Below are 18,821 nucleotides of genomic sequence, written 5' to 3'. Positions count from 1 at the left end.
TGTGGAAATCTGCTTCAGAATTACTTGAAGTACTTGTTTTTGTGTTTTAAAAGTAAGCTCCATGGCAAAATGGGGCTTGAACTCACAATCCTGAGATCAAGAGTTGCATGCCCTACTGATTGAGCTAGCCAGGTGCCCCCGGGGTACTTCAGTTTAAAAAAAAAAAAAAGTGCTCTCCTCTCTAGCAACAACAGTAACAATATTAGTACCTTTTGAAGCTACCAAACATCTGTGCATGGCCCAAAAACTTTCCAAAGTCAATGTGAAACATGTGTCCTGTGCTTCGAAGCATTATATTATCATTGTGTCGATCACAGATGCCTAGAACATACGTGGCTACACAGCATCCAGCACAAGAATAAATAAAATTTTCAGACGCCTATAATAAAGATATAAAATTATTTTAGGAAAAAATTAGTTTCAAAGGAGGCAGGTTATAAAGATTAAAGTAATTCATCACCCTTTGAAGACACTATTGTAATCCAGTTTTCAAAGGCTTATAAACTAGGCTATTGTAACAAAAGCCAGTCTTTTGTATTTAAAAAACAAAAACATCTTTCTAAGGGTGGTTACTGCCCCATCTCGCTAGCTTTTGTCTTCTAACAGGCAGAGATCCTGCTGTTCCCTACTTAGGGTACCTGCTGCTTTTCAACATCTTTTAAGAATCATCTTGGTGGAACTCTACCCCTCACAGACTCTGCTCTTTAGTACAAGTGGTCCCATGGTGACAAAGATTAATCTGTGGAATCTGCTCCTCACAGACTCTGCTCTTTAGTACAAGTGGTCCCATGGTGACAAAGATTTTTTTTGACTTATAGGGAGGGCATGTATGAAGAAAGTCAGCTTGTATCTTTAAACATACAATAATTAATGTGTTTTGTTGACTATGTGTTATTTGCAAGTTTCTCAAAGCTAGAGATCTTCTTTCACTTTGGTCTTGCCTGCCCTGGGGATTAAATTACTAACATAGTATCATATAGATGGAAACAGCAAGACTTATATAATGAATATTTTTATCTAAAGCATGTGCATTTTGTTTATTTTCAAGATACTACATTTCTGAATGGAGCAGTCATATGGCTCTGCATGTCCATGTGGTTATTTTATAACTCCCCAGAAATCATTACTAATGATTAGAGCATAGGTTTACACAGCACTTGACACAAACCAGGCACTACATTACTCTTTCTACACACACACACACACACACACTTTATGACATAGATATTATTATGATTGTCATTTTATGTTTGAGGGAAACTGAAACATAGAAGTTCTTTGCCCAGGATCACACAATTGTTAAGTGGCAGACCCAAGAGTCACCCCCAAGCAATGGGACTCCTCTATGTTATTCTCTTTCTTAGTGAAGGACATTAAGAGTCAAAAGCACAAAAGGCACTCAATCTATGTTATTCAATAATTATTTTGTGTCAAACCACTTTCCCAGAACCACAAAAGAGCCAACATGACCTTAAACAAGTATTGGCTTCTTGCTTTACCCCCACACCACAAGGAAGAAAAGGGAGTGATCTTAAATAGTTTAAAAGATCAACAAAGGACAAAATTCTTCTACCTTTTTAGGTCAACAGATAGCATTTGTATGTATCTATAAATGTGATACATTAATGACTTGACATAAAATGAACAGGAAAATGATATTAAAACTGAGATCTCTTTACAGTGCCATTTTAAAAGTGTTCTTGAAAAAAAAAAACTGTTCTTAAGTATTTCTTAGGCCACTTTCGGATCATTAGAGGCCTTACATCCTAAGAGATTTCTCTCTTTTTTTGTATATTTTTTTTTATTAGAGTTCGATTTGCCAACATATAGCATAAGAGATTTCTCTTTTCCTTTTTCTTCCTATTTTCTTTTCCTTAAGTAAGCTCTACTCTCCTCCCCCTCACGTGGGGCTCAAATTCACAACCCCAAGGTCATGGGGCACCTGACTGGCTCAGTTGGTTAAGCATCTAACTCTTGGTTTTGTCTTAGGTCATGATCTCACGGGTGGTGGGTGGGATGGAGCCCCGCACTGAGCTTCATGCTCAGTGGGGAGTATGCTTGAAGATTCTCTCTCTCCTTCTCTCTCTGCCCCTTCCCTCACATGCACTCTCTCTCTAAAATAAGTAAATCTTAAAAAAATAAAAAGAGTCACACATGACCAACTGAGCCACCCAGGTACCCCAAAATTTCCCTTTCCTATCACAGAATTCAAAAGTATGTCAAAACAAAAAAATTGACACCTCTAATAGTAACAGCTACTAACTACAGAATTTACTCTGTGTTGGGTTTTCTATATAAACTCCTCTAATTCTCACGATAACCTTATGGTACTATTATGTTTTACAGCCATATTATGTACTACAATACCATAATGTATACTATTTTATATCATAGGTCACTGAGGCACAAAAGAGTTTAATAATTTGCCCAAAGCTCAACAGCTGCTGACCTGGAACCTAAGTTCATGCTCTGTCTGGCCCATAATCTTCTCAACTCCACACAATGCACCACTCTCACCCATTTCCATAACTTCTTCCATGATCTTTGTGAAATATTCTGGGTCATAAAAATACCTGTTTTGCTGGCCTCTAAATTCATGTCTGGAATATTTGAGGGGTAGTTTAGCATTGGTTTCACTCAGATTCCTGTCATTAAATGCACTGTTTAGATAGATAGATAGATAGATAGATAGATAGATAGATAGATAGATAGATAGACAGACAGAATTTTTATTTTATTTTATTTATTTACTTTAGTTAGAGAAAGACAGTTTTCACAACTTAGGTTACATGGCTAGTCACCAGAGTTGGAAAATGAAAGCACTTATGACTTAGGTAATACATTTTTGACAAAGTTATCTAGAATAAGGAGACTTGCTAATCACCTTTTCATATTCTTCTTCAGAAGGATTGTATTTCCTCAACCACTCTGCAAGTGGTTTATCTTTAAAGGATCCAGTCACACCATATTCCACTTGGATTTTCCTGAGGGTATCCGAAGCAGGAACTAGCTCCACCATACCTTTAACAACAAAACATTAAGCTATGTGAAAATATCTCCCTAGAAGTTAAGCCCTTAAAAAATTTATACTTTTCAACCTTTGACATAAGACAGCATTTAGGAATTATTTTAAAAAATCAAGTCTGGCAGCCCATGCTAGAAAATTTGAGCAATCAAAATTATTTATTTTCAGAAGTACCCAAAATATAACAGCTGAATTTGACTTTGAGGTTCCATAGTCTGTACAACCATGTGCTATACACCCCCAAAGAATAACAATTTTAATTACAAACTAGATGATGCTTAGTCAACAAACTTACTCTGATCATGTATTTGGGCAATTACGGAGCGTTTCAAAGTACACTAAGCTCTTTCTTTTTTTTTTTTTTTTTTTTTTTATTTATGATAGTCACAGAGAGAGAGAGAGAGGCAGAGACACAGGCAGAGGGAGAAGCAGGCTCCATGTACCGGGAGCCTGACGTGGGATTTGATCCCGGGTCTCTAGGATCGCACCCTGGGTCAAAGGCAGGCGCCAAACCGCTGCGCCACCCAGGGATCCCCCCCCTTTTTTTTTTTCAAGAATTCTTTTTTTTTTTTTTTAATTTTTTATTTATTATAGTCACAGAGAGAGAGAGAGAGAGAGAGAGGCAGAGACACAGGCAGAGGGAGAAGCAGGCTCCATGCACCGGGAGCCCGACGTGGGATTCGATCCCGGGTCTCCAGGATCGAGCCCTGGGCCAAAGGCAAGCGCCAAACCACTGCGCCACCCAGGGATCCCACACTAAGCTCTTTCAAACGGAAGAACAAATTAAGACTGTCCTTGTAATATGTGTATATCTAAAGTATGTGTTTTGTAAATGCCTGGCTGTGCAAATAATTTTTTATTTTCCCTACTTTTTTTTTTTAAGATTTTATTCATTTATTCATGAGAGACACACAGAGAGAGAGGGAGGCAGAGAGAGAAGCAGAGGGAGAAGCAGGCTCCATGCAGAAAGCCCGATGTGGGACTCAATCCCGGGACTCCAGGATCACACCCTGAGTCAAAGGCAGATGCTCAACCGCTGAGCCACCAGGCGTCCCAACTTTGCCTACTTTGCATTCTACAAAATCCAGGTGCCATTCTCAGAGACTGGATCACCTGAGCCCTTTACAATAGGACAATCAGATAATAAGGTAATCTAAAAATCATATATGACAAATGGCTGAAGAATTTGGAAATCAGGATCTGAAGCCACAATATTCATCATCACAAAGAAAGATTTGACTTAATTATATGATAGTCTATAAACTGAACTGGAACCGATGGGTAGAAGACACTAGGAGTCAGTTCCCATTCACCAGAATACAAGAAAAAAACTCTACAACCATCAGAGCTATGTAAGATAGGACAGACTACCTTTCCTTTAGCACAGGCATTGAGGTATGAAGTGAATGCCAAATATTGGAAGGATGATTAGGTAATTTTTTTAAAAAACATTTTTTAAATATTTTATTTATTCATGAGCAACACAGAGAGAGAGACAGAGAGAGGCAGAGACACAGGCAGAGGGAGAAGCAGGCTCTATGCAGGTAGCCCGACATGGGACTCGATCCCGGGTCTCCAGGATCACGCCCCGGGCTGTAGGCAGCGCCAAATTGCTGCGCCACCGGGGCTGCCCTGATTAGGTAATTTTTCAGATGACTTTCTAGTATCTACAATTAGAATCTGAAAAGCATTTCTCATTTCTACCAACTATAAATGAGGTTTCCCTCCTTTAAAACCATACAGCACTGCCTTCTTAATTCTCTTAGAGCTTTTAGCTTATTAAAGCATTTTCAAATTACTTCATATGTCTTTAATTGCTTCCCTCTAAATATAAACACTAGTGTTATTAACATTTTGTAGATGGCAGATCAACTACAAACATTTGTTGAATAAAAGTAATGATAAAGGTTACAATTTATTGAGCACCTAATACATATCATATACTGGGATATTTTACATTCATTACTTCTAATTATCACAATATTTCTGGATGTACTGCTTTTATTATTCACACTAAACATATGTGGTAAGGAAGAAAATTTGATAAAATAGTAAGATGAAGCCTGTGCTAAAGTAGAAAAAAAATTTTAAACCATTATTTTATATTGCAGAAATAAAAGCAAAGTTGGTTTAACTTAGACATGGCCTTAATTTTAAATCAAAAGCTAAAGACCATAAAGTCCTCATTCAGTCAATTAATGGGCACCTCTGGTTACTGCAAAGCATTTATTAGGGCTACTCAATGAGTTATTTAATTGTGAATAAATCAATAAAGTCACGCTAAATTAAGATAAGAAACAACTGTGATCACAGTGTACCAGCATTAGGACTCGCTCAGGAGAGGTATATTCTGAGCTAAGTTCACAGAAAAGAAATAATAAGACACCAAGACAGAACTGACAGACTTACCTCGATCTCTGCCAGTAGAGAGGCATTTGAAAATTACCATCCTCAGATCTAGTCCTTCTTTAAGCCAGATCTTGTCCATAATCTTTATCATCTGTAAAGCTAACATATCTTGCCGAAGATCTTCACCAACCTTGAAATTAAGGAAACAAAATGGAACCTGTACCTTTCCAAAATATTTACTACATTACATATTGTAAAAGGCAGGGGGCGGGGGAAATGGTGGAAAAGAGTGAAGAGTAAGATGAAACACAAGTGCCTTTTATTTTTCTGTAGCATTCCAGAGGAAATTATTTAACTTATTCATGTCTCAGTTTCTTGAACTATATGCTTTTTAAAAGGTTAGATTTAATGGTTTGTGAATCATATTCTATTTTTCAAAGGGGCAAAATGGAGGATCTTTGTCATGATCAAAATATTCCATACCTTGACTATATTGATGCCAATACACTGATTATGATGTTGTTTGCTAATTTTGCAAGATGTTACATTGAGGGAAACTGGGTAAAGGATACCCAGGATCTCTGTTTAATTTCTTGCAACAGACTATGAATCTACCATTATATCAAACTAAAAGTTTACTTAAAAATTTAAAAAAAAAATTTTTTTAAAGATTTTATTTATTTATTCATGAGACACACACACACACACACACACACACACACACACACACACACAGAAGCACAGACAAAGGCAGAGGGAGAAGCAGGATCCATGCAAGGAGCCTGATGCGGGACTTGATCCTGGGACTCCGGGATCACACCCTGGGCCAAAGACAGGCGCTAAACCGCTGAGCCACCCAGGGATCCCAAAAAATAAAAATTAAAAAGTTAGTCCTCCCAAAATAAATTAATTCTAACTGGAATCATATGTAGTTTTCATTTTATTTTTTTTAAATTGGATAAAATAACTTTAAAACTCATAATGATGAGTACATTTTTTGAGATTAGTCAAGAAAATTACCCAAAGAATTAGGGGAGATTAGCCTTAACAAATATTAAAACTTGACATATATAAAATTTCTGTATTCGGGATGCCTTGGTAGCTAAGCTGTTCAGCGTCTGCCTTCAGCTCAGGGCGTGATGCCGGGGTTCTGGGATTGAGTCTCATATCGGGCTCCCTGCGAGGAGCCTGCTTCTCCCACTTCCTATGCCTCTGCCTTTTTTCTGTGTCTCTCATGAATAAATCCTTTAAAAAAATAAATAAAATAAAATTTCTGTATTCAAGCAGATGGTACTGCTACAGGAAAAGGCAAATACATTAGTAAAATAAAGTCCTAAACCAGATGTGAATTATGAGAACTTTATATATATATATATATATATATACACACACACACACATATATATATGTTCATAGAGATAGCTTCTCTTGAGCCATCTTTTATATACATATATATGTGAACCTCCACTAATTGAACTCATTGAATTAACTAAAACTCTCCATTCTTTCTTCAAAATACACAAATCATGACACCACACACAGAACTTTGGTAATAGATTACTCTGTAGTACTCCATGCCTGCTGCTTCCCACAGGTAAGTTCTATGTTTCCAAAAACCAGTGCCATTGCCCATGGTTTTGCTATGTCACACTGCACAACTCTAGGGGGTACCATTCACATCATAATCTATATGAAAGGCACACTGCCTGCAGTTATGATATGCGTAATCAGCATGGCCATATGTAGTAGCCCTAGCCCAGAAATGCATTTGTTCCAATATCTGTTTGGCAACAGTTTATGTCAGCAATAATTTTCCACATAATTATTGAATTTAATTAAATATTAAATAAAATTATATTTGCAATTTGAGAAAAGAATTTTTTAAAAAAGATTTTATTTATTTATTCATGAGAGACACACAGAGAGGGGCAGAGACATAGGAAGTGGGAGAAGCAGGCTCCCTGCAAGGAGCCTGATGTGGGACTCAATCCTGGACCCTAGGATCACGCCCTGAGACACCCAGGTGTCCCCAAAGAAAGAATTTTTGAATTACCCTTTAAAAGCAAAGTAATCTTGGGATGACTGGGTGGCTCAGTCAGTGAAGTGTCTGCCTTCAGCTCAGGTCATACTCCCTGGAATCGAGCCCCACATTGGGCTCCCTGCTCAGCAGAGAGTCCACTTGTCCCTCATCCTCTGTCTCTCCCTCTACCTCCACATCCCACTCATGCTCTCTCCATACCTTCTCTTCCTCAAATAAATAAAATCTTAAAAAATAAATAAAAAGAAAGTAACCTTATTTTGCTCACCTTAAACATGACATTAATTTCTTCCCCCATTGGATCAGCATTCACCATTGTTACTTTTAGGGGCACAGCATTAGAACTGAAGAAGGAACAGGACTACAAATACAACATGTTATGCATTAGAAAGATAATACTGGAATAAAAATGGCTTTAAGACTTTTCTGTCCTAAGTATTTCTTCTATCACTTGTTCATCTGAATTATGGCAAATGAAATAACATGTGTGAAACTGCTTTTTAGATCATATAGCAGATAAGAGATATTTAAAAATACTTTTTGAAACTTAAACATAGCATGAGTAAAATATCATCTATTACTCTCTAGACAGAAGCAAATCCTTAAAAACTTGAGACAAAAATTATTAAAAGTTTGAGCTTTAAAAGTGTTACTATAATTCCTCGTCACAGCACAAAACTTTGTATAATCTTACCTTTCCTCTAAAGGAGTATGATCTAGGATGAGATCTCTACTTATAAGAGTACTTTATGATACTCTTATAATTAATAATTAGCCATGCAATAACATAGTGACGCTAAATTTTAAAATTTCATTAGCAAAGATCAAATCTTATTTTAAAATGAAACTAGTTCAAAAAACTAATTTCAGACAGACCAATAAAGGGAAACAACAAACAAATCCAAGGAGAAAATGTGACGGCCCCAGCCCCCACCAATGACCCATAACTCAGGTACCCACTATTAAATTTCAGTGAAGAGTAGCCATATGTCAACTTCAAAAGAAATCAAACCTGAGACTCATAACTTTATGGATACTTGTATCCTACCCTTTCAAAACCACGAACACTAATGCATGAATTAATTGGTTGCTTTTTCTGAATTAAGAGAAAATCCACTATGTATATAACTACTGGCCCCAGTTTGAAGTATAATTACTCAGTGCTGATGATTATTCAACTCTTTTTTGATGCTCTAGAAAGTGTTATAAACCTATAAAGAATCTCTCCAACTGTTCGCATAGGAGGAAAAGAAAATGCTATCTGTGCCTGGAATCACAACATAAGCCACCAAGGTAGCTATTTTAACAATAGTAAAAAATAATTTATTTTGAGACACCAAATAACTTTATATTGCTTTCTCTTTCAGAAACTATGATTAAGTAAAAATATACTGAGGTAAATATGGATCTTACACAGACATCCATAAATACTTATAACCAACCTATGCAGATGTTATCCTCATCTGCTGTAGGTGTATCAGCCCATCTCCTTTCTTCCTACAAATTTTTCCTATAAATCATTTTGAAATATAATATGAATTTATCAGTATTTTATATGTCACCTTAATATTTAATTCTTTTGCAACAAGACTTGGATTGAGAGGAAGACGGCATTTATTTCTCAGAAAAAACGACTGTACTCGTTCCATACTTCTTTGGAGGACGACCTAGGAAAAGACAGTGATACTGTAGGTACATAATGAAAATGAAGACCTGTTTTTAAGACAAAAAAATTATGATGCGGACCAACCCAATTTTTAAAATGTAACAAATTTTTAAAATAAAATAAAAACAAGTTGTTACTAAACAGTTAATTTTTACTATAAAAATAGAATTAGAATGGGCAAAGGCTTACACACATGGGAGGGTGAGTACATATGGCCTACTTAACATATTAATGAAAACTCTCTAATAGTCAAATAAAAAAAATAAAACTCTCTAATAGTCAAATAAATAGAAATTAAACAGAAATGAGATGCAATTTTTCATCTAACAGATTAAAAATTAAAGGTAACACCCAGTCCTAGCAACAGGGCAGGAAAAAATACTTTCATAACCTATTGGTAAAGAAAAAGATATAACTAAAAATACATACAGTTCTTGACTCAGCTATTTCACCTATAGGAATATCCTATGAGGAAATACTAGCAAAGGGGCCAAAACTTATACACTATAGTTCACTGTAGGACTGGGAAAAAAAAAAATGTCTAAACAACCTACACGGAGGTAATGGTTCACAATTTATTCTACAATACCTGGTAATATTATGTACCCATTAAGAAATATGGAGTGTAATTGTATGTCTTGATACAAATTCTCTAAGATGAAGTAAAAATTTTATATATATATAAAAATATAAATAAAATTGCTGAAAGAAATTAAAGATCTAGGTGAAAAGACACCGTGTCCATGAATTAGAAGACTTAATATTATTAAGATTGCAGTATTTTCCAAATTTATCTACAGGTTCAATGCATTTTTTTTTAAGATCTTATTTATTTATTTATTTGTTTGTTTGACAGAGAGAGAGAGAGTGAGAGAGCATAAGCAGGGGGAGCGGCAGAGGGAGAGAGAGAAGCAGGATCCCCACTGAGCAGGGAGCCCAACTCGGGGCTTGATCCTAGTACCTGAGTCATCCCTGACCTGAGCCATCCCACCCAGGCACCCCACAGACTCAACATAATTCTTTTTTTTTTTTTTTTTAAACATAATTCTTATCAAAGTTCCAACTTCCTTTTTGCAGAAATGTGTAAGATGGTCCTAAAACTCACATGAAATTGCAAAGGACTTTTGAATAGCCCAAAAAAAACCTCTTGAAAAAGAACAAAGTTGGAGGACTCATACTTTGATTTCAAAACTTACTACAAAACTACAATAATGAAAACAATATGGCTTACATAATCTTATAAATCAATGGAAGAGAATTCAGAGTCCAAAAATAAACCTACATGTCTATGATCAACTGATTTTCCTCAAAGGTGCCAAGATCATTCATGGGAAAGAATAGTCTCTTCAAAAAATAGTGCTGAGATGTTTTGAAGATGCTGCTCAAAGGAAAAAGCAGTTCCGGTAAAGGAGGGGGAAAGTGTGGAGTTGCCTCTGGGAGTGACAGTTCTGACAAGAAGTCTCAGGGTTCCAAAAGTGGTGGCCGATACATTCTGTATGAAAAATATGGGAAAATCATGGAAGCTATGGAGAAGTTAAAGTATAGAATGAGATTAAATACAGTGGCTGCACATTATAGTGAAGATAAAGCCAGGCAAGGGGGTGACTTGGGTTGGATGACCAGAGGTTCCACAGTGGGACCATTTCATGAAGCAGCATTTGCCTTGCCTGTAAGTGGGCTAGATAAGCCTTGTGTTTACAGATCCTCCAATTAAGACAAATTTTGGCTACTTTATCAAAATGAAGGGAGGAAATTGTACGAAAAACTGGCAAAACAAATGGTGCTAAGACAACTTAATAATCACATGTAAAAGAATGAAGCTGAATCCTTACCTCAAAGCATATAAAAAAAAAAATACTCAAAATGGATCAAAGACTTATATAAGAGCAAAACTATAAAACTCCTAGAAGAAAACATAGGTGTTTATCTTTGTGACCTTGGATTTGACAATAAATTCTTAGACATCAAATGCACAAGCAACAAAAGGAAAAATAAACTTCAAAAAATTAGTAATTTGTGCATCAAAGGACACTTGAGGAAATAAAAAGATAATTCAAAGAATGGGAGAAAATACTTACAAATAGTATCTTTGATAAGGGTCTAATATTCCAAATATATAAAGAACAATTCAACAACAATAAAAAACCAACCAAAAAAACAAAACAAAACAAACAAAAAACCCCAAAAAACTTAGAAGAGAAACTTCTCCAAAGAAAATATACAAAAGGCAGTAACAAAAACAAAAATGAGTTCAAAATCATTAATCAGCAACACCTGGGTGGCTCAGTGGTTGAGTGTCTGCCTTTGGCTCAGGGACTGATCCTGGGGTCCTGGGATTGAGTCCCACATGAGGCTCCCTGTGTGGGGCCTGTTCTCCCTCTCTGTGCCTCTGATGAATACATAAAATCTTTTTAAAAAATCATTACTCATTAGGGAAATGCAAGTCAAAACCACAAGGAGATACTACTTCATACCCACTAAGATGACTACAATTTTTTTTTTAAGGTAGAAAAAAACAAATGTTAGTGAGGATGTGGAGAAGTTGGAATCCTCATACATTTCTAGTAGGAATATAAAATGATGAAGCTGCTTTAGATAATAATTTGGTGGTTCCTCAAAAAGTTAAACATAGGCTTGCTTTATGACCTAGTAATTCCACTCCTAGGTAAAGTGAAAAGAGATGTTCAAACAAAAATTTACACACAAATGTTTATAGCAGCATCATTCATAATAGCCAAATAGTGGAAACAAGCCAAAGGTCCATCAACTGATGAATGGATAAACAAACTGTGGTATTATCCACACAATGGAGCATTATTCAGCCATAAAAAGGAGTGAAGTACTCATACATGTTAGAATATGGATGAACTTTGAAATTATTAGGTAAAGTGAAAGAAACCAGACAGGGAGGCCACATATTGCATAATTCCATTTAAATGTCTAGAAGAGATACATCCACAGAATAGAAAGCAAATTAATGCTTACCAGGGCCTAAGAGAAGGAGGGAATAAGGAAAAGTTAGTGGGTACAGGCTTTCTTTTTGGTGTGATGAAAATGTTCTGGAATTAGTGGTGGCTGCATAATATTGTGAATATACTAAAAGACAATGAATTAAATAGGTGAATTTTATCTCAACAACAATATATATGTATGTGTGTGTCTATCTGCATTTCTACATATTTTTTTAAAAATTCCAAACATTTGTATATATACTTAAGTGTAAATATGTATAAAGTCATATAAAAGACCAGAAAAGACATAAAGCAAACCATGAATAATAGATACATAACAGGGAGAAAATGAAAACTGGAAAATTTTTAATTTTTAAATTAATCTAAAATTTTTATTTTTTAAAGAGATTATTTATTTATTTAAGATTTTATTTCTTTATTCATGAGAGAGGCGCAGAGACACAGGCAGAGGGAGAAGCAGGCTTCATGCAGGGAGCCCTACGCAGGTCTCAATCCTGGGTCTCCAGGATCAGGCCCTGGGTTGAAGGCGGTGGTAAACCGCTGAGCCACCCGGGCTGCCCCAAGATTTTATTATTTGACAGAGAGAGCGAATACAAGCAGGGGGAGCAGTAGAGGGAAAGGGAGAAGCAGGCTCCCCTCTGAGCAGGGAGCCTGACTCAGGGCTCGATCCCAGGACCCTGGGATCAAGACCTGTGCCAAAGGCAGACCCTCAGCACTGAGGCACCCAGGTGCCCCAGTGGGGATCCTGGGATTGAGTCCCACATCAGGCTCCTCACAGGGAACCTGCTCCTCCTTCTGCCTATGTTTCTGCCTCTTTCTCTGTATCTCTCATGAATAAATAAATCTTTAAAAGTGTAATTAAAATTTTTTTCTATAAATTTCCTTATTATTTAGATTTTTTTTAAAAGATTGTATTTATTCATGAGAGACACTGAGAGACAGAAAGGCAGAGACACAGGCAGAGGGAGAAGCAGGCTCCATGCAGGGAGCCTGACGTGGGACTTGATCCCAGGTCTCCAGGATCACACTGAGCCGAAGGCAGGCGTTAAACCACTGAGCCACCCAGGATCCTTTTTTAAACGTTAGTATCAATTCATACTTGCATTACTTTTATTTTTTTTAAATTAATTTATTTATTTATGATAGTCACAGAGAGAGAGAGAGGCAGAGACACAGGCAGAGGGAGAAGCAGGCTCCATGCACCGGGAGCCCGACGTGGGATTCGATCCCGGGTCTGCAGGATCGCGCCCTGGGCCAAAGGCAGGCGCCAAACCGCTGCGCCACCCAGGGATCCCTTGCATTACTTTTAAAGTTACAAAAAAAGTTAAAAAACAAAATAATAAAAAAGAAACTCAAGAAAACAATTGTGGCCAGAAAGGAATTCATAAGCACTGGAATTAAAATACCTTTAAGGAAAAAAAAATACCTTTAAGAGTTAGGTTGTAAAATCTTTTCCTATGGTTTGAAACAACCTTTGAATTCATCTGCTCAAAACAGCATAGTATGTATAGTTATATTGGATGTCTACTGATAAAGAATAACTCATCAGAACTATAGAGATCCTTTAACATCAAAATATTTATGTTTTTTCTTTTGGATACATACCTGTCTGGCTGATCCACTAGCCTGCCTTACTTTTTCTGCTACTCCTCCTAAAAGCTGTACAAGTTTTGTCTGCTTCAAAAGTTCTTCTCTGAGTCCTTTTCCTCCTACTGAGAGGAGAGCACCCAAAACATGTTCATATCGAGCACCAAACTGTGCATCATGCAGAGCATCCTTGAGGAGCCTAATACAGTAAAATATTTATGTCAGCCACTTCTGAGAACTGGATGAATGCCTCCTGAATTTCAACTTAGGTTCATTTTTTGGTTTCCAGGAATTTAATGAAGCTATATAAAGCAAGTGAAAACTCATTCATTATTATGGCGCTCTAACATGCCAAATATCTTTGTAATAAAGAGTTTTGTTATTTTTGGTTTTATTTCTAAGGACATAAAAATCTAGCCTCTTTATAATAATGCCCTTAATAAAACATCTGGTATTGACAATAAGTAGCCTAAGCATACTATTTAGACTTTCAGAGCATATCGTCTCTATAAATACTAGGAATGGAAATAAATTAAAAATTTTAAATCTTACCAATATAAGTTGTGTGCAATGTGTATATTTCCCAATGCTCTGGACAGAAGGAAGTGCACTAATGAACTGTTCAAGTAAATTTCATATTTCAAAGCCTTCACACAAAAGAAAATAAGAATTATAGTGGTCAAACCCATACTTCATTATTATGATAAAATTATCAAAAGACACTATATAAAGCAAAATGTAAGCTAATACTGATAAAAATGAAACAGAAGAGTTAATTTAGGCTAAATTAATGAAATCAAGCAGAAAAGTGTAGATTTTGGAATAATATTCATTAGTTATGTTTATGTAGCTAACAAAGAAAAATCAAAGAAAAGCTCAAGTCCGGTTTGTTCTGAGAATCTAATAATATGAGAATTAAAAATCCAGGTACACATATATGATATTCAAGTGGAGCAGCTAACAATAGTGGCAAAAAATTTATACTATATCCAAATATAATGTACCCTCAACATTTCCATAAAAATACTTTTAATCAAAACAAACGGAGGATCCTTTCTTTAGTAAGTTCCCTACTCATAAGAAATAGGTACAGAGTAAGATGAAGGGGTAACTTAGTAAAAAAACTCACCTGTACAAACTGCGGAAGAAGATCAGTTAGCTCATCATCACTTATAGCCTCAATCCAGGTCACAGCTATGGACCTCACTTCTTGATCAGCAAATCTAGAGAAGTACCACAAAAATCAAGATTTGATGGTGATTTCTTGCTAGCGAAGTTATATTTCCTGAAAACACAATCTTAATTTTACCTGACAAAGAATATTTAAATAGCTCTTTATTCAAAAGCAATGTGTTTCTTCTTTTTTTTTTTTTTTTCAGGAAGAAAATCTTGCTGTACTATACAAATTCAACTTCAGGACTGTTCAGAAACCTTGAGCTTATGAAAATTTTGACCCACATCATAAAATAACAAATCGTTCAAAATTTAGAATTTAATTCTCTCTTCTGGTTAGTTTTAGATGGTATGACATCTCTATTCTTTTTCTAATTTGTTTTTATTTACTTATTTATTTTTTAAGATTTACTTATTTATTTATTCATGATAGACAGGGAGAGAGAGAGAGGCAGAGACACAGGCAGAGGGAGAAGCAGGCCCCATGCCAGGAGCCCGACGTGGAACTCGATCCCGGGACTCCAGGATCGCGCCCTCGGCCAAAGGCTGGCGCCAAACCGCTGAGCCACCCAGGGATCCCTCTAATTTGTTTTTAAAAGTAAACTCTACACCCAACGTGGGGCTTAAACTCATGACCTCCCCAAGATCAAGAGTCCCATGTTCTATGGACTCAGCCATAGACATCTCTTTTTAATAAACTTAGGACAAAAAGTATGTTTGCCCCATGACATCTCTTTTTAATAAACTTAGCACAAAAAGCATGTTTGCAAAAATATATGTTTATACATTTCTATTGCACTAAATTGCTTTCATGTTAAAACAAAGGGAAGTTCTCCTGCAACATAATACACCTGACTGGAAAAACTGACAACAATAAAATAGAGGAAAAAAAAACAAAAACAATAAAATAGAGCAAGTATACTCAGTCATGGCTAACTTACTTTGAATCAAGTAGTTCCAGCGCAGTCAGTGGGTGCAATGGAGGCCACTGCTGAAGCAGTGAGTAAGTTTTGGCAAGATTAACCCATTTCCAGTTTGGGGCACTTGCTAGTACTTTAGGAAGACAATTTGGGTATTTGAGGCAATAATAACGTTTTTCCCACAAAAAGGTTTTATCTTCTTTAGAAAGTCTGCATATATAACAGAATTAAATTACTTCTCAATGATATAATGATAGCTATAATCTCAATGATTAAAAATACAAAGAAGAAATTTATTCATTTTAGGACAGCCACTTCTTGGTACAATCATTAATACTAATTTGGAATAGAAAAATGCAATGTACAGAAAACACTACTAATTCACTCTAATTTGAGGGATAGAAAGAAATCATTTTGCCTTGATAAAAGAGTCTTAGTTATGAAAATGAAGGATAATTCAGTATAATAAAAAATTATTGAGCTCTAACCAGATGCCAAGCACTAGAAATCAGAGTTGAATAAGCAGAACCCACCCTATGAGATAGCCAGGATTTCCTCCATTTTATACAAGCAAAATCAAATGTCATGAAAAAAAAAATGCTATTATATTTTAGAAGATGATTTTATTATTATTATTTTTTAATGATAGGCACACAGTGAGAGAGAGAGAGAGGCAGAGACATAGGCAGAGGGAGAAGCAGGCTCCATGCACCGGGAGCCCGATGTGGGATTCGATCCGGGGTCTCCAGGATCGCGCCCTGGGCCAAAGGCAGGCGCTAAACCGCTGCGCCACCCAGGGATCCCTAGAAGATGATTTTAGAAGATATAGCTCAAATGAGGAACATTCAAAATAAGAAGTATTTGTTTTAGAGATTCTAATTTAGTCTTAATAACAAATGTTTAAGTGAATGAAATATTCACTATTTTACTACCCAACCATTTTTGTGTATATATGTGCACTAATGTATTTGTGTTACGTGAAGTACTGAAAAAAATTCAAATATTGCAAAAAGGTGCATAATGAAGTCACTCCTTCCAGTTCCCCTTTCAGTGACAATTGCCTAGTAAGCTGGCATATCCTTTCAGAGATAGCGTATTTGTATAGAAGCAGAGACGTGGATATAAGCAGATTCTTTTTTTTCTTTATATAAATAGTAGCACACCATATACACTACTCTGTCCTTGCCTTCTTCATTTGACATCTTACATATTAGTAAATAATGGCTATAAGTTCATTCATAATCATTATATAATACTCCATCGGATAAATGTACCATAATTTAACCTTTATTGATGGACATTCCCTGTCACTTTTATAATACAAATACTGCAATGAATATTCTTGACTCCATAAGCAAATATAAAGTTTTCTCTAAGATAGTTAACTAGAAATATTACTAGATTATAGACTATGTACATTGTGACCTTGATATATTTTGCCAAATTGCTCTCCAAAAATCTCTTTAACAGTATAATTCCCAAAAAAACAGTATAATTCCCATTTTTTATATCCTCATCAACACTTTATATGATGAGACATTTTAATTTTCAACTAAGTCATGTATGTACAGTGTTATCTTGTATTAATTTTCCTTTTCTTGATTACTGAGGGGTCAAATATCTTTTCAAATATTTAAAAGTCATCGTATTTCTTTTCCAAAAAATTATCTAGTCATATTTTTTTTCTAGTCATATTCTTTATCTATTTACTAAGTTGTTGGTTTTTCTATTGATATAACAAGATTCTTTGTGTATTTCTAAGAATTAGTCTATTTTTTTTTAAAGATTTTATTTATTTATTCATGAGAGACAGAGAGAGAGAGAGAGAGAGGCAGAGACATAGGCAGAGGGAGAAGCAGGCTCCATGCAGAGAGCCCGATGTGGGACTCGATCCTGGGACTCCAGGATCACGCCCTGAGCCGAAGGCAGGCACTTAACCGCTGAGCCACCCAGGCATCCCAAAAATTAGTCTATTTTTTAAACAACTGTATTATTTGAAAGAGAGAGAGAGAGAGAGCATGCATGCGTGCACACACAAGCACGGGGAGGGACAGGGGGAGATGCAGACTCCCTGCCGAGCAGGGAACCTGATGCGGTGCAGGACCCCAGGATCATAACTGAGCCGAAGGCAGATGCTTAACCGACTGAGGCATTCTTAAAAAATTAATCTATTGATATTAATTGTAAATTTAGTTTTCAATGTTGTTTGCCTTCTGATCATGTAAAAGTTTGACTTGTACAAATTTCTAAAGCTTTATGTAGTCACATCGTCTTTCTATAGAATTAAAAACAAATAGAAAACTTCCTATACCAAGGTTATTGAATCAGGAACTAAATCACAGCATTTAATAAACCATTAACTTGAGATTTACAAATCTAAGAAATACCCAGGAAAAACATAAATCAAAGGAGCTTACCCCAGTGATGAGTCTCTATGAAGAATATCAAGAAGTTTTCCTTTTGTATCATTCTCCAATGTTTCTAAATTGTGTTGCTGTATAATGCTTCTGTCAACTTGAGGAGTAGTATAAACAACATCAAATGTAGAAGAAGGAAAATCAACCTTAAAAATGTAACAGAAGTTGATCAGATTGCAGCTAAATAGTCCACATATCTGTCACATTAACTTGTCTGAGAAAACTGGTTCTTAGCCATCAGGGTTATTATTAGACTGAATACTGAATTAATGCTTCTTACCCTTTTGCTAAAAGTGATCATCATCACTGGTAATTCTCAAAAGTACACATTGCTTGGAATGGGGAAAAGTGTGTGTGTGGTTTTTTTTTTTTTTTTAGTGTTTCTCAGACATAGGACATGGTTTATTAACATTTAAATTGAAGACAGGTCCTATGATCAAACAAGATCAATTAGGCTTCTTTAGTTAACAATCCAAATCATGGGATGCATATACATCTTAATAAGAAATTTCAACCTTTCCATGTATCAAGAAGTAACATTACCTGTAACACTATTCTTTCCATCACATACCCTTTTCTGGGTACTGTTCCAGGAACAGGATTTGTATGTGAGGAAGTCCAAAGATAGAGAAGCTTAGTTCCACATGTTAAAAACCTTTATGAATGGAGACAGA

General features: G+C 35.9%; 1 protein-coding gene and 1 pseudogene across 3 annotated transcripts in view; one reads left to right on the top strand and one right to left on the bottom strand.

The window, feature by feature from the left end:
* PIK3C2A (phosphatidylinositol-4-phosphate 3-kinase catalytic subunit type 2 alpha) overlaps positions 1 to 18,821 on the bottom strand; it is a 115,432-nt gene that overhangs the window by 15,096 nt on the left and 81,515 nt on the right. For all 3 annotated transcript variants that reach the window (XM_026008186.2, XM_026008183.2, XM_026008185.2), the window contains exons 14-24: positions 18,691 to 18,802; positions 18,148 to 18,293; positions 15,752 to 15,940; positions 14,767 to 14,860; positions 14,190 to 14,284; positions 13,656 to 13,836; positions 8,975 to 9,079; positions 7,681 to 7,773; positions 5,435 to 5,564; positions 2,885 to 3,021; positions 210 to 379 (exon numbers count right to left, since the gene is read on the bottom strand). In XM_026008186.2, coding sequence (XP_025863971.1) covers positions 210 to 379; positions 2,885 to 3,021; positions 5,435 to 5,564; positions 7,681 to 7,773; positions 8,975 to 9,079; positions 13,656 to 13,836; positions 14,190 to 14,284; positions 14,767 to 14,860; positions 15,752 to 15,940; positions 18,148 to 18,293; positions 18,691 to 18,802 — 1,452 coding nt within the window. The remainder of the gene's footprint in view (positions 1 to 209; positions 380 to 2,884; positions 3,022 to 5,434; positions 5,565 to 7,680; positions 7,774 to 8,974; positions 9,080 to 13,655; positions 13,837 to 14,189; positions 14,285 to 14,766; positions 14,861 to 15,751; positions 15,941 to 18,147; positions 18,294 to 18,690; positions 18,803 to 18,821) is intronic.
* LOC140594397 (peptidyl-prolyl cis-trans isomerase NIMA-interacting 4 pseudogene) lies at positions 10,454 to 11,058 on the top strand (annotated as a pseudogene).

Source organism: Vulpes vulpes, chromosome 11 (genome assembly GCF_048418805.1).
Source record: "Vulpes vulpes isolate BD-2025 chromosome 11, VulVul3, whole genome shotgun sequence".
NCBI lineage: Eukaryota > Metazoa > Chordata > Mammalia > Carnivora > Canidae > Vulpes > Vulpes vulpes.
Note: the sequence above shows the minus strand (reverse complement) of the source record. Positions and strands in the feature narration are given on the sequence as shown.